We start from the raw sequence: 15,673 nt of genomic DNA on the forward strand, positions 1-15,673 counted from the left end.
GAGGAGTGATTCGAGGCTTTAATGAAGAGTATCTCCTGATTTCACGAATCAGTCACAAAGATGATACATTTTAATTTACTTCACTCTAGTTTCCTATACCTGTCCAGGGGAACCTTTTCATCTGCATGCCAATTACTGGTGCCACAGGTAACTATGTAATGAAAGAGCCAAAATAAAAATAAAATAAAATAAAATAAAATAAAATAAAATAAAATAAAATAAAATAAAATAAAATAAAATAAAATATCACCGGAAACAGATTCATTTTGGTATAAAGTGGTAAATAGCTCAGACAATTATACATATGAAATTACCACTGAAAATCAGGCGTGACACCAGGTGTTCTCGAGGAGGGTAGATTGTCATACAGGTAGCACATGTCATCACACAATGTGCTTAAGTAGTAAGTATTTGCGAGCAACAAGGCAGGAAGCAACCACTTTCTTCCTATCACCAAATACTATTATTAATTGATAGTGATTCTTAAACCCATTCTTTTGACTTAGTCGGAACGCTGCTTTACTACTGGAGAGATTTATTATTGTAAGAATGTTTTTGTCACTTATAGTTTTCGAGTGGGATATTTGTCCATTAAATACAATGTATTTGTAGCCTAACGTAAATGAGAACGGTTGTAGCAGGGTGTGATTGTCATCATCACTGATTGTTCGTCATCATCATTGATTGTTTGTCATCATGACTGACTGTGTGTCATCATATCAACCACTACTAACCTGTCTCAGATCGTAAGTTACAGGTCGCCATGACACAAAGAATGGTGTCCTGTTGTTTATTGTTTCACGCCCCACTTGCAATATTCCAGCTATATGGTTGCGGTATGTAAATGGGCCAGACAGTCCAGTGACTAGCTTGATAAGCAGCCATCATGTATACGATGACATGTGTCAACCACGTCAGCGAGTCTGACCACCCTATCTCGTTAGTCGCCTCTTAGGTTAGGCATGGGTTGCTGATTGTCTCGGGTTTCCGTAATTGTAAGGTTCCACGTGCTTTTGTTAAAACCCGTCACCATAAATTAAATTAAAAACGAAATTAATCACCACCTCATGATATGGCTCTTTCCCTTTAACAACTGGACCCCGAATGATAAATCCCAAACCAAAATATAACTTCAGATCAAATTTTAATTGAAAACCACATGGTAATAAAAATCACTTGTAAATGTTAATAAAATCGTATGATGACATTTACACGTATATATATAAACAGATTTAATAATTAAATCTGAGGAGACAGAAAATCATTCTTCGGTACAGCTGGGAGCAGCACGTGTTGAAACATGCCTAGAAATTACAGGACATTTGCATTTAAGTTTAAAGTCTTCACAGACTAATCACATCAAATATAATCATTAGTTTACAAAATTTACTTTTTATGGAATGTCCCAATTACAGCAAAAGTGAGTATTTACACAGCGAGTAACAAATCAGTGATACGGTGACTTTTTGTGTTAGCAGAAAACAAGCATATGTTTTTTCGCTACATCGACATTGCAATATTGTTCATCTTATAGTCGGTTTTAACAAACGTCACATGACAAACCTTCAGATCCATATGTACGTCATCACACAATGAAAATCCACATTCACCACGAACACTGAATATACGACACCGTTTCCAAACAAATAATTTCAAACTTTAAATTTAGCTGAGTGCCTTCTGACACTTTGGGAAAACTCTCTCTTCCACACATTTGTCCATGAGTTGTAGTCTCTGATAGGGGCAATGTCTCGTTTGTTGGACCGGACTCGGGGCGAGATTGGTGGCTGACCATGAAGTCGTCGAAGAGTGTCCAAGATGTCCATCGCGCTCTCCATCCGATATGTCAGTTCCAGACGCCGATCCATTGGAATCATCTGAGCCTTTGACCTCCGGGACAACGTCTTATGCATCGATGCTTTGGTGGCAAGGGGCGCCATCATGGAGCGACTGTGTGAATCAATTCTCCATAATTCGTCTATGTCATCATCGTCCACTTCCGGTGCTGCAGCTGTGGTTTCAGTTTCCGGATCGGAGTCTTCTTCATCGACACCAACATCTAAGGTTGTCCTGGATGTACCTCTCTTGCGGTTCAGCTTCACGATACCCATGCGAATCATCGGTGTCTTGTTCCTCCTCAAGACCGACCGGTACTCCGGATGGGACTTGCTGAGCTGACTGTGGAGAACGTCCTCATATCCCATCATCATAGCGTACTGTGCCTCGGGGGAAAGGAATGATGAAAAACGAGGAACCTTTGGCATCTCATGGATCGCTTCCATGCTGTTAGAGTTCATGATTTCGTCTCGTTTCTTCCCACTTCCTTGGAAGGCTATTCTCGCACGGACCATACTTGTTACCTTCCTTCCTAGCCCTGCGAACATAGCTTTGCCAGTTTTCTGAGGGACTGGCACGGAAGCACGTCTCGGGTCCACATCTGAATCAGTGTCGCTTGGCATCTGCTTCCCGGGTGGTTTTATTCCCTCGCTGATAGAGGCACGCCCAAGTGGCCCTTTGTTTGTGGGTACCTTCCCTTTCAGAGGAGGAAGAGTTCTAACGGACAATCGTGTCTTCTCGTTCCCATGATCCGAGCTCGAAATCTGTCGGGATTTTCTCGTAGGTTTCACCCTGGTCTGTGGTGAGGTCTTGCTGTTATCTGTCTCAAATTCATCCTCGGTTGGTTTGGTGAGTTTGAACTGAAACATATTTACGCGACCGTGGTCATTAGTTGTGTAGCCAGGCACTAACACACCTAACACTCCGTCGGGTCACGAACCTGCAAATGCTGTCTTCTAAAGACGCGAACTGTTATGTTGTGTTGCTTCATTCTTTGACAACAAAGACCCACACAATGCCAGAGGATATAAATACTGTCATGGTATTGGGAAATGAATAGACTGACAGAGGTATGAAGTTATCCAAGCGAGACGGATTAGAGGGGGAAAGTATTTCATTTGGCGCAGAGCGTTGAGTCGAGCGTAACCGGAGGGTGATCAACGCACATTGTTAGGTTGTTGTATGATCATGTCACGTGTCACCATGCTACCTGGGTTATCCTGACATGACATTGCTGTACAACCGATTCACGTGATACTTTGGTATCAAGAGATGTGAAACCACACAACCTGGATTATACAAGAAACCTCGGCACCTCGACTGTCATAACTTGGCGTTATCGCGTGTTCAATAAATGATTCATGTGAAATCCTTGCTAATGGGTTATCATAAGCTGGTGAAAAGGTTATCATGACATGACGTATAGTGTGTTGTATAAATGATTCTTGTGAATTCTTGGCACCTGGGTTATCGTGACATGTTGTACAGAGTGGTGTATAAATGATTCTCGTTTATTCGTGGTACCTGGGTTATCATGACATGACGTATAGTGTGTTGTTCTTGTGAATTCTTGGTACCTGGGTTATCATAACATGACGTTTGGGCTGGATGAATGATTCCCGTGAAGTTTTGGTACCCGGGTTATCATGACATGACATGTAGGTAGTTATGTAATGATTCACGTGAATCCTTATTATCTGGGTAGCCCGATGGTCAAAACTATACTCACACACTCACCTTTGAGGCCTACTTCCAAACATTTCTACATTTCTGATATGTCTTTTAGTGCCGTTTAGAGTTCCTATAGACCAAGATATTTTATTGATTTAAGCCTCTTTATTCTTTCAACCACAATGATTGTATGGGAAAGAATAAAAAGGTTTAAACCCATAAACTACCTTGGTCATGTCTGATATTATTCACATCAACGTTACATTTTTTTCCCAATTTCAAATTTTACGATCCCTGTCGGCTTTAGTCCTATTGGGCCATGCTAGCATGATGTCTGGTGTCAGAGAGTGCGCTCTGACTGGGAAACTGTGATAAAACACCGTGATCTACACCGTGGCCCGTGGCGTGTACTGACCTATGGGAGTGTCAAGATACCTCTAGTCCAGTCTTAGCCATAATGATTGTGCATATAATTTACCATTCGTAAACATACTTAGGTGTGGAATACCGATTGAGACATTCCGATCTTTCTGCACGTTTAACCTTTAGAAAGAAGCTATAGAAGTTATATGTTCCTGACAACTACTCGGTCCTTAACTATCTTTTCACTACTGTTAGGGTGGATGGGAGGGTGGTCCAGTGATTTTGCCGTTTTGCCTATTATGTCATTTGTCACCATGCCAATATACGAGGAGTTTCAAAATGGTAACTTTTACGTCATTACGTGTATAACATCGGACTTTTCTCCTACATTGAGCATTCTCAAACAAATGTTGTTTTAGTTTCAAAGCTTGAATTGGTTAAACCAAACTCTCTCCCTCTCTACAACCCATGGAGATCCGGGTTTGAATTGATCTTCAATAACCCATGCTTGTCGTAACATTCGACTCAGGGGATCGGGTGGTCAGGCTGGCTGACTTGGTTGATGCATGTTATCGTATGACAATTGAGAACATCGACGTTCATGCTGTCAATCACTGGATTGTCTGGTCCAGACTCGATAATTTACAGACAGCCGCAATAAAGCCCAAGCGTATTGCTGAGTCTGGCGTTAAATAACAACCAAATAAACCCTCTCTGCATATGCGTTGTAAATATATCTTCGATGCAACATCCACTGTCTGCATATACATGTATTTACCATGTCTAAACTTTACACCTGCACGCGTTAATGCATTGACAAAAACGTTTTAATAATCCTCTGATGGGGCATGGTGGGCGAGTTGTCTAAGACGACAGTCTTGTGATCTAGGATCACAAAAAGAGTCAGGATCAAGTCCACCTGTGACCAGGTGTAAAAGCCTTGGAGTCGACATTGTGTGCAGACTCTATCAGTGTTGTCACAATCCCTAGTGTGCAGTACACAACCCTGTGCACTTGAAAAAAACCCCATGAATCCCTTGGTACATGATCAAATGGTGGCCACCTGAATACGTACAAACACCTAGTTGGAGGTACAGCAACGTGCAGTAAACTTGAACAAAGTGTTGTGACTATTTGCCCCAGTCCACCCAGCTGTGAATGGGGAAGGCGTTTCTTCGGGTAAGCCGAATAGGTTAGAAAGCTTCATATTTAGATATTATTGAGGGCGTTCCAAGCCTTTTTAGCAACAATCATGAGTAAGCCTAGGCTTTTTTCATTATGATAGCTACGCCCCCGAACTCGGTGCGCCTAATGGCCGCAAGACTTGTATACTGCCCGGGAAGTTCAGATTGATAACACGATGTGCCTTTGAGACTGACATCCAAGGATCGAGGAAAAATACCAGTGCCTAGAGTATGTACTAGATGCGTGGATACGAGCGCTATTTTAATATTATTCTATAATATTAATTCTAATCATCCGATCCCATAAGTCAGGAAGCCGTATTTTATGAACGAAAACAGTCGTGAATTCACTGGTTTCTGTGTCTCTTTAAAAATGCCTCATACGGTTAAGAAAACTCACACGTATACATCTATGTAGTGAATGTGTTTTGTACACGTGGATACCCACACAAAATTGGACACGCTAGTATAAATTTTATGCGCTCAACCAAACCTCATGAACACACACACAGACACGCAAAGTTTAATAGCACAAATCTACATGTTCTACACGCATGGATAAATCCAAATTCAACGCATCCGATACTCACTCATGCGCCAAACGAAAATGCCGTGCGTCGAAAACAAGATTGACAGAAGATATTGTTGAAACATACAAGAATGTAATCCCTTTGCTGTCAACAACACGTCTCTTTCACAGAAATCGCCATCAGCTGTGTACTGAGCTTACCAATACCCCCTAAGCATGCATACTGATGTTAGACAGAGATTACACAGCTTTGTTAGATTGTATTGAGAAAGCCAGAGACAATGACATACATGAGTGAAAGAAATATTTTTCAGGACGCGACTTGATAATAGGTCTGAATAACAATCGAAAATGTCTGTTTATAACCTTGTTTGAAATAAACAAAGTTGCTTTCAAGTGAATACGATGTCAGCAGCTGAATTTTTGTGACGCCTAAACCCTAACACACCACGAGGCGTTTGTGAGATTGCTTATCTATTGTTCTTTGATATATATTCTGAATTATAAGTATCAAAACATTGATTCGTTTGTTTAAATAACACGACAATGAGCCTTGAGCCCAACGACTGCCATTGTAAGGCGAATGTTACAAAGACCTGGCAGTGCTCACACTCGAGTGCGCCACGGGAACTCTACGCGTCTGGAGTTGAAGGTTGTAAACAAAAATGTATGTAAACAAACCATGTTTTAACTTCAAAAGCCTTTACAATTTACATTTATGTAGGAAAGAATTCAAGATGATTTTGTCATAAAAAGGGGGCTTTTAATTTCCCTGAGATGATGATAAAAGTGATTGCTTTCTGAATGTTCATGTCTTTTAATTACATGTTACCTGTAGCAACGTGAAGGAGGATAAACAATGTGATAACTATTTACTTACATAACCCTTTTTAAACAAAGTTAGTAACTGTGATAATTTTTATCCAACTTTACAAGTAATCATGCCGTTTGCGCATTGTCCACAACGCACACAAAGCGGATCACTCTTGTTCTGTTTGATGCGTCTCTCAGTTTACGTATATCTTTGAATGGCTTATTCTGAAGAAAATCACAATAGTCAGATAGAGAAAAATACAAAGTACAGATTTGTTTACTGGAGCATGTACAGCACATAGTTGCTTATTTTTAGCAAATGTTCTTTATGCTTTCAAGACATGAGGGATATAAATTTATCTAGTGATGGGCAATTACTATAATGGTTTGGTGAAATGAATTACGTGCATTAAGTAATTATTAATAAAACATGAAGTGAAGTTCATCTCTTATTGTGTTCTTATACAATGTATATAATCTGTCTCCTTTAATACTATGCATTATATCATCTAACTGTTTCTACAGGGACTTTGTGGTTACAACTTCTGAAATAGGTAAGCCAAATGGGAACTACAATAGGTATGCCAAATGGGAACTAAAATAGGTAAGCCAAATGGGAACATTTAATGGAAGTGTAATATATAACTTTTAAGGTAGGGGGATAACTTAAACACATTATAATAGTAGCCGTCAGTTGATTCCTTCTAGTGTTGACACTACGGGTTATTTAGTGTAGACTTAAGGTTACTTTTAAGTCAGATCTTACTTGTATAGGTTCGAGATATCCATTATATAGTTTAAACCGTAACATTCCAAAATTGTGTTTAAAACACTTATAAGAGGTAAATATATGTGTTCTGTCATTCGTTTTCATTGTAAACATCATCCTGTATAACATACTAGACAATGTACCAGTTTGTGAAATTAGTTTACACCAGTATGAAATGAGTGTAACCGTTGTGAGTATATCTGTTGGATGTCTTCCCAATTCATTTATTTATATATCATGTAGTCTTGTGTCGATTGCTTAACTTTGAATATATACATGTATTTACAAACTTTCATGTGGACCCTTTCTAAGATAGTATTCTTCTCGAAGCCCAAGACTTCTGAGTCGTATTACAACATGCAAGGTTACCGAGGAGTTTAAGTCAACAGTCATTGAAAATATCTAATTAACGTAATTTTCTTAAAAGCGCATACATTGCTCGTGAGGCTTACTCGGCAATTCTCTTTTGAGCTTTACAGAATCTACCAGTGCGAGTAAAAAAATACCAAGATACACATATTCTGAGACCAATTCAGTATTTTGCTCAGCTTGAACACATGGTGTTTTTTCACACCTTCTCCCCAAAATTGCTATGTTTATCTTAGAAGCATTTACAGTTAATTTGATCAAAAGTGGATGTCAGTGTTCTTTATAACTCGTCTGATTATGCAGTAGATAATTGTGGAGAGTAAACTAGGATTTAACGTCGTATTAAAGATTATTGCAAATACTGACGTTTGTTTGTGTGTAAGCATTGTTGTGAGCGCGTGTGTGCGTGCGTGTTTGTGCGTGTGTGCTTGTGTGTGCGTGCGTGTTTGTGCGTGTGTGCTTGTGTGTGCGTGCGTTCGTGCGTGCGTGTGTGTGTTGGCGAATTAAGTGACCTCGTAACACATATCCCTACATATAGGGTAATCACAGAAGACGTAGTCGAGACCGGGGTCGAAATAGTCGGAGCAGCAGATAGTCGGAGTAGCAGATAAAACAGCAGAAGTCGTCATGGCGATAGCGGTAATCGCCGTACTCGTCATGGCAACGTCAGCATCACCGGTAGCAGAAGCTAGAGCAGCAATGTGGCAGCAGTTCGCACTAGGGCATGTACGATAGGGCAAGTCCGTCAACACTCACACACATGTGTCTAGCACGTAGTTTTCATGCTAAACATGGGCATGGTGTCTCAGTGAACCAGTCATATTCAGCAGCTGCCACACACACGCACGAACATTTCTGCATGTGTTTTTCAATCATCCCACCAAAATCCCCTCCGTGACCTCTTACGACAAGCATGGGTTGCTGTACACCAATTCTAACCACCGCATGCGTGGTCAAACGAAAAAAGACGTTACAATATTGTACTTGTTGCTCCTTGCCTGGAGCTCGGCATTAATGGGTAAAACAAGAACTGGTCGGGTCGGAGTCAGTATAATGTGTCTTAGTGGGGTATTCCTGCTGAACTTTGGCATGGTATCTCAGTGTACTAGCACAACAAAACCAGATGAAGTCTGAGCTAGTGAGAGCAGCCACACACTCACACACATGCACGTCGTCAGATGAGCGTTAAACCGCCATTTCACCTCACCTCACCGATTTTAACCCTCATTTTCCCGGGTTAATGACCAAGGTATCCCCTAAAATATAGTGATAAAATGACAATAAAGAACGTAAGAGTATCGTTGTTTCTAACCATTATTTTATCTCTTTGGCATGACTAATATATATAAACTGGATTTATCGAAAAAGCAATGTCAAGCTATTCGCCAGACGTAGGTTGTGCACCCAAGTTATGTATTGATGTTTCTGTATATGAAAGCAAAGTCGACAGAGCGTGCAACTTTGAAGAGGTTTAATCACATTAAACTTTCACTGAAACACGGCGATGCGTGTTAAAGATATTGTTATATGAGACAAAGGAATTTTGCCTAATGTAGCAATAACTACCCGAGCATACTTATTAAAACGTTTCCTGAACAGTGATAATTAACGAAGAACACTCAAAGAAGTTATGTACAGCGACTCAGTGACTCAGTTAAGTAACGACAACGGCATCTACTACGATGACGACTACTACTTCTACTATAGCAATGACGACTATTCTACTACTACTTCTATTGCGACGAGTACGAATACTACTACAGACGACTACCGCTACTACTACAATGACGACTTCTTATACTATAATGACGACGATTACACAACTACCACTTCAATTACGATGACGACTACTGCTTTTATTATGATGACTACTACTACTACTACTACTGCTGCTGCTGCTGCTGTTGCTGCTGCTGCTGCTGCTACTACTATTTTTACTTCTGTTATTGCTACGATAGTGCCACTACACGAATTTTGTAGACTTCAGGTGTTCATTATATACTGAACAGCAAAAGAAACGCAACGCTGGCTTTTTGTCAAGTTTTTAAACACAAGGCATAAACATGAACACTTGCTTTCATGACATTGTATTTTTTCGAAACTTGCGTCATCATCATCATCATCATCATCATCATCATCATCATCGTTATGCTCACCACTCTGTGGCTTTGGCGAATGAGAGGGACTGGTTGCATCCTGGCTCTTGTGAAAATTTATGATTTGTAATCTAACTCCGCATCCGCATTATTCGTGCCCCTTGACGACGGCCTCTTTGTGTTCGGTGTCTGAACGATAAACAGATGATTGATATTATGAGTGACGTTTCCCCAATATTAAACCGGAATCCCTACGAGACCACACATGTGAGCGAAGTAAACGCGTGCTTCTTGTTAAAACATGTATGACTGCAATACATGCGTGTGCGCGTGTCCGCGTAATATGTTTGTTTTGTGGTAGCAGCTAACTAGACACAACCTAAGTCATTGTTTTATCACATAAATTTCAATTTAATGATTTCTGCAGTACGACGTCGACGCTGCCTGGGATCGAACCACATTCCTGTAGCTTTCTGTTCCATGACTTTATCCGCTGGGCCACGAAGACACCTATACCTCTTGTGCATGAGTTCGTGCATGCGTGTGCATGGGCATGGTAACGAGTCAGCATCGCGCCACTGATGTTGACCCGAGAAAGCTTCATGTCATCAGAAAGCATTCTTGGGACCCATCTTGCACACACCTTGGACATGTGGAGATTGTCATGAAGTATGCTGTGAATGGATCCATATGAGAACCCGGTTGCATCTTCTAACTCGTGCAGGGTGATACGACGATTTCCCATCACTAGTTGGTGCACAGTGTAAATGTTTGCTTGGGTGGTACTGGTTGAGGGTCGTCCTGGCCGAGGGTCATCATCTAAGCTCTCTCTTCCTCGCTGAAACTCGCTGAAGCGTAATGTGTTGTCGATCGATAATCTTACCCATAATGGCACTGTGTTCCTTTAGAAATATTCCAGCCATAAACTGGCCTCCCAGTCCTCCTCCGACTATTCTCATAACGACATCGTAGTAATGTTTGAATAAAAAAATCCTTTCTCAAGGCTATATGCCTAACAACACAGTTGGACTAACTACATGCTAAAATATTCATATTGTGTTTAAACGCCGTATATCGTCCCCTGAGAAAAATAGACTGACGAGAGCGGTGATCAGTGGATCGTACTGACACGTGGCAATACCTTGCATTTGTAAAAGTCAATCACACTCCTGGGAAATGATGCTTATATAAATTATATATATGAAATAGTCCCCGAGGAAACACACAACGGGATGGTCACAGTTGATCCAATCGTAAGACGCCTCAGTTTACGATCAGTTCACCACATACTCGTCCGCGTAGGAGTCACCACTGTACCCGACCTCTTTCAACATTGCAGCCAGCCTCGTGGGTTTCAGCAATATACCCGTCCCCGTGGGTTTCACTCCGGCCCCGTCCTCATGGGGCCATACCCGCTTAGACGAGTTACACCAGCCACCCGTCCTTACGGGTTTCAACACCACACGAGTATTTGTGGGTTTCACCAGTGTACCCGACCTTTAGGGTTTCAGCGCCATAGCCGCCCCCATGGGTTTCACTATATACCCGTCCCCGTGGGTTTCCCCATTTTACTCGTCCCGATGGGTTTCACCACCATACCCACCCCAGCGGATTTGACCACCATCTCCGTCCTTTGGGTTTCACCTTTTTATCCGTCCGTGTTGGTTTTACCACCATGCACGTCCCTGTGGGTTTCATCACTTTACCCGTCCAACTAAAGTACTGTTCATCTCTTCGGGATTTCATCCTACATAAAACAGACGCGATGTGATGTATCAGGTATACTGTCCGACCCGGTGTTAAACCAAACTTACTCTTTCCATGTATGTTTGTAAGTTGACACAAACATATAATATAGGCACGTGCAAGAAAAGGTGGACATTTAAGGTTCCAGATGTTACGTACAATTCTGATTTGAATTATTATTTGGCAATAGACGTCGAGAGAACAGATTTTGTATATTTGTTCCATTGTCATGTTTTTTTGTGATTTGTTACCTAATCTAATCTATGATTTGTAATCTATCTGCAATATTCGTGCCTCTTGAGGACGGCCTCTTGATGTTCGTGTGTCGATTGCCCAATACTAAACCGGAATTCCTACGAGACCACACATGTAGCGAAGTAAACGCGTGCTGCTTGTGAACACATGTATGACTGCAATACATGCGTGTGCGCGTGTCCGCGTAATATGTTTGTTTTGTGGTACCAGCTAACTAGACACAACCTAAGGTTACCCATAAGTACCCAAGTCCATAGATACCCAAGCCAGACCAGTCCTTGTTTTATCACCTAAATTTCAATTTAATGATTTCTGCAGTACGCCGCTGCCTGGAATCGAACCACATTCCTGTAGCTTTCTGTTCCATGACTTTATCCGCTGGGCCACGAAGACACCTATACCTCTTGTGCATGAGTTCGTGCATGCGTGTGCATGGGCATGGTAACGAGTCAGCATCGCGCCACTGATGTTGACCCGAGAAAGCTTCATGTCATCAGAAAGCATTCTTGGGACCCATCTTGCACACACCTTGGACATGTGGAGATTGTCATGAAGTATGCTGTGAATGGATCCATATGAGAACCCGGTTGCATCTTCTAACTCGTGCAGGGTGATACGACGATTTCCCATCACTAGTTGGTGCACAGTGTAAATGTTTGCTTGGGTGGTACTGGTTGAGGGTCGTCCTGGCCGAGGGTCATCATCTAAGCTCTCTCTTCCTCGCTGAAACTCTTTCACCCAACGTTTGATGATTGCAGCAGAAGGGGAAGACTCCTTGTAAACAACAGTGAGTCGCTCTTCAACCTGGTTGGCCGTGTTGCCCTCCAGAACAAGAAACCTTATTACTGCTCTATATTCAACCTTGTCCATTCACTAGGGGGTATATCTCTTCTACAAGGCACTACCATTGAAAAAATGCATCCAGCTATGTGATCCTACCGGGAATATGTAGCTAGGACACTAATATACGTTAGGTGCCTTGCCCATTACTATTTGTCAAGTATGAATATGCAAGGCTCAAAACTTTCTGATATCCCCTCGTATGTAACCGTTAGGTGACACAATGCTGCAACGGGACTGAGAACATTACTTGTATAAAATGCCATAGTGTTTATTGTACTAAATTCTGTCATATACCTGTAATGTACATTTATAAACGGTCAATTTGCAAACTGTGGAAGAATGAAGAGTTGCAATCGTCTTATTCATTTATTGTATAATAAGTGAAATCGTCTTTTTGTGATTAAAGATGTTACAAAAAATAAAGGGAACACGTTATTTATACATATATACATTTGTACACATATTCATCTAATGTGTGTCTTACAGAGCTCCGAAAACGAGTGACATATTTTGTATTAGATAAAATAGTGTTGAATAGGTAACATGAAACCATGTTGAAAAGGAATTAAATATGCGTGGTGAGGAGGTCCCAAAATATGTTAAAGAGGTCCCAGAAACACTCATTCAGAAGGTACAGCAAACACGTATGTAGAGGTGCTAGAAATATATGTTCAGCAGATACACCAAACACGTATGTAGAGGTGTTAGAAATACATGTTCAGCAGATACAACAAACAAGTGTCAAGAGGGTGTTATAAAAACGTTTCCAAAAGGTGTTTAGAACCTACTAGTATTCAGAATGTGTTAGAAACATGTGTTCAGAGGATACACGATATGCCACTTTCTCAAAAATCATTCATCGATCAGCTTACGACTTATAGTTGTGCAGTGAAATCAAAAACTTGTTAAACCTGTCCGTATTATTTAACTTTCCGGTTAGACGTCTTCTCTCTCCACGCTTCTCCAAAGAACGATATTCCATTTACTCACGTAATATTTACCGAGTACGTGTCATAGAAATGGAATTAGTTCTGTCTCGGATAACTGAGAATATTGAACACCACGAGTGAAATGCCGCCACTTGGCCCTCTGGAATTGTTAAGTGTAAACGCTGCGTTATTGATATACACTTACGTACGTGCAGTTCATAAAATAGGGGGGACTTCTTGAGACTCGAGTCGTTGAGACTCGTGTTGACGTCTTCGACACATCCTGTCAGAGATGTTACACAATACATCGAAACGCTACTTATGAAGAATACAGAGTGTTGACAATGATATATGTTCTTCATCATTTTCATGGTAGTGCAGCAAATTTATTTATTACAGGTATCAAGATAAGCTGGTACTGCTTACATGCAATGGAAATAGTATAGATCTATGAAACATTAACTCCGAACACTTTGAAAACACAAAATCTACTTTTTTAATGAAATGTATTGTCACCACAATGTCGTTTTGAGACTCTTGTCAATAGAAGCTATGACACCACTGAAATAAATATACGGGCATGATATAGTCATATATTACAATCGACTCTGCTTTTCGCAGCTATTTTTGAATGTGGAAAGGGTTTTGTCTCTTCTTTTCTTGTTATTAAATATTTATTCTCAAAATCTTTGATTTTGTGTTTTCCTTGTGTGTAGTATATGGACATTAAGATCATCCGTTATGATCGTTTGTTTAATAACAGTTTCCAGCATAACACATGGCAAACTTAAAGTAGTGTTAAATACAAGACTAATGTCACATGGAACTAATAAACATGGAACGTTGTTGTTTTGCTACGCAGCTAATACTGTGTTAATGTAAAGTGAGTGAATTATCTTGTTATAAAAATAGGATTATTAAAAAAACTACAATATGCTTATATATCTTATATCACAGTCTGGTGTAAATAGACATGCATGATATCCAAAACCCAGTGTGACATATTCATGGTATGTATGTGTGTGTGTGTGTGTGTGTGTGTGTGTGTGTATGTATGCACTGAGTTACCACGCCGCAGTCTTACATGGATAACCAGTTGATATACAGGAGTTACCTGAATCCAGTCCTTGTTCCATCTCTACAGTGCCTTTCGCCAGGCATGGTAATAATAATTACCACATGTTACGGGCTGAGGCTAGGCGACAAATAACGCATTACTTTCAAGTAGAGACAAAACGCATGCGAACATCTTGTCTGGTCTATTTACATAATTATATCTTAACGTATAAATATTTATATCGAGGACCTGAGTGTACTTCTCCTCACTATTTCCGATAAAAACTGATAACAATATAGACAGATTCCTTTGATTAACTGCATAAGACCTCAGATTACGCTCACACTCATACGAAACGCAAGGTTTTTTTTATTCAAACAAGAAACAAACTCGGATCCCTAGTTGGTTTTAATTTTTGGCATATGGTGCACACACTTCTCTCGAACATGCACGAATTGTCAATGCCATTGGTGGGTATAAGACTGCACAAAAGTTGGGTCATACTTTTTGGGATCATTTCTATAGTATGCATCGTCATGACTTCGGGTAAAACTGACAGTCTAGCAAACCACGAGGACCCGTTTGGAGCTGGAGTGTCTGTCCAACATGTTGCCGTCATTTCGACGGAAACTTAACTACGATTTACCATCTTCAGCATCGATACAAAGCTACACAGACAATAGATGACCATGCGGTCGTGCAAGGGTCACCACCCTTCGACAAGATCGGCACATTACCGGTCAACACCAGTGAGATCCTTCCCTGTCAAACTCTTTACCTTTCGAAAACTTAAAGGTCACATGCAACGTAAAACACAACTTTGCAGATTCTGGTACCTTTCGGTATGCACTTACCGAAACAAATCATAAAAAATGCCAATTCAACCTATAAAGTTGAAGAAAACGCGATGAAAAAAAAGCCCGCGAAATCGGAGTTCAAATGTTTCACTAAATTCCCCCCAGCGCTGGGGGGAAAACTGGTTTCAACAGCTGTGCTGCGCTGCGTCCATAACGCATGCGCAGTGAATAGGTTCGCGGAGCTTGAAACAGTATGCATGCCCAGCGTCTGAGGTCGTGAGCAGTAGTCTTATCTTGGTTGTGTACACAAACAAGTAAATGATCTACTCGTTACGTAAAAAAAACTTGTTGATTGTGGTAAGCAGTCTCTGTCACAGAGAAAGCTCAGTGTCTGGTTTATTCACACCTATATGTCT

At 40.8% G+C, this 15,673-nt stretch overlaps 1 protein-coding gene and 1 pseudogene across 1 annotated transcript; one reads left to right on the forward strand and one right to left on the reverse strand.

The window, feature by feature from the left end:
* Window positions 1–1,261: 1,261 nt before the first annotated feature.
* LOC137272752 (uncharacterized) lies at window positions 1,262–2,808 on the reverse strand. Its single transcript, XM_067805140.1, has one exon. The coding sequence runs from the start codon at window positions 2,703–2,705 to the stop codon at window positions 1,653–1,655; it is 1,053 nt and encodes a 350-aa protein (XP_067661241.1). The 5' UTR covers window positions 2,706–2,808; the 3' UTR covers window positions 1,262–1,652.
* A 12,146-nt stretch (window positions 2,809–14,954) lies between these two features.
* LOC137275241 (small nucleolar RNA U3) lies at window positions 14,955–15,056 on the forward strand (annotated as a pseudogene).
* The last annotated feature ends 617 nt before the right edge of the window (window positions 15,057–15,673 follow it).

This window comes from Haliotis asinina, chromosome 2 (assembly GCF_037392515.1).
Source record: "Haliotis asinina isolate JCU_RB_2024 chromosome 2, JCU_Hal_asi_v2, whole genome shotgun sequence".
Classification (NCBI taxonomy): domain Eukaryota; kingdom Metazoa; phylum Mollusca; class Gastropoda; order Lepetellida; family Haliotidae; genus Haliotis; species Haliotis asinina.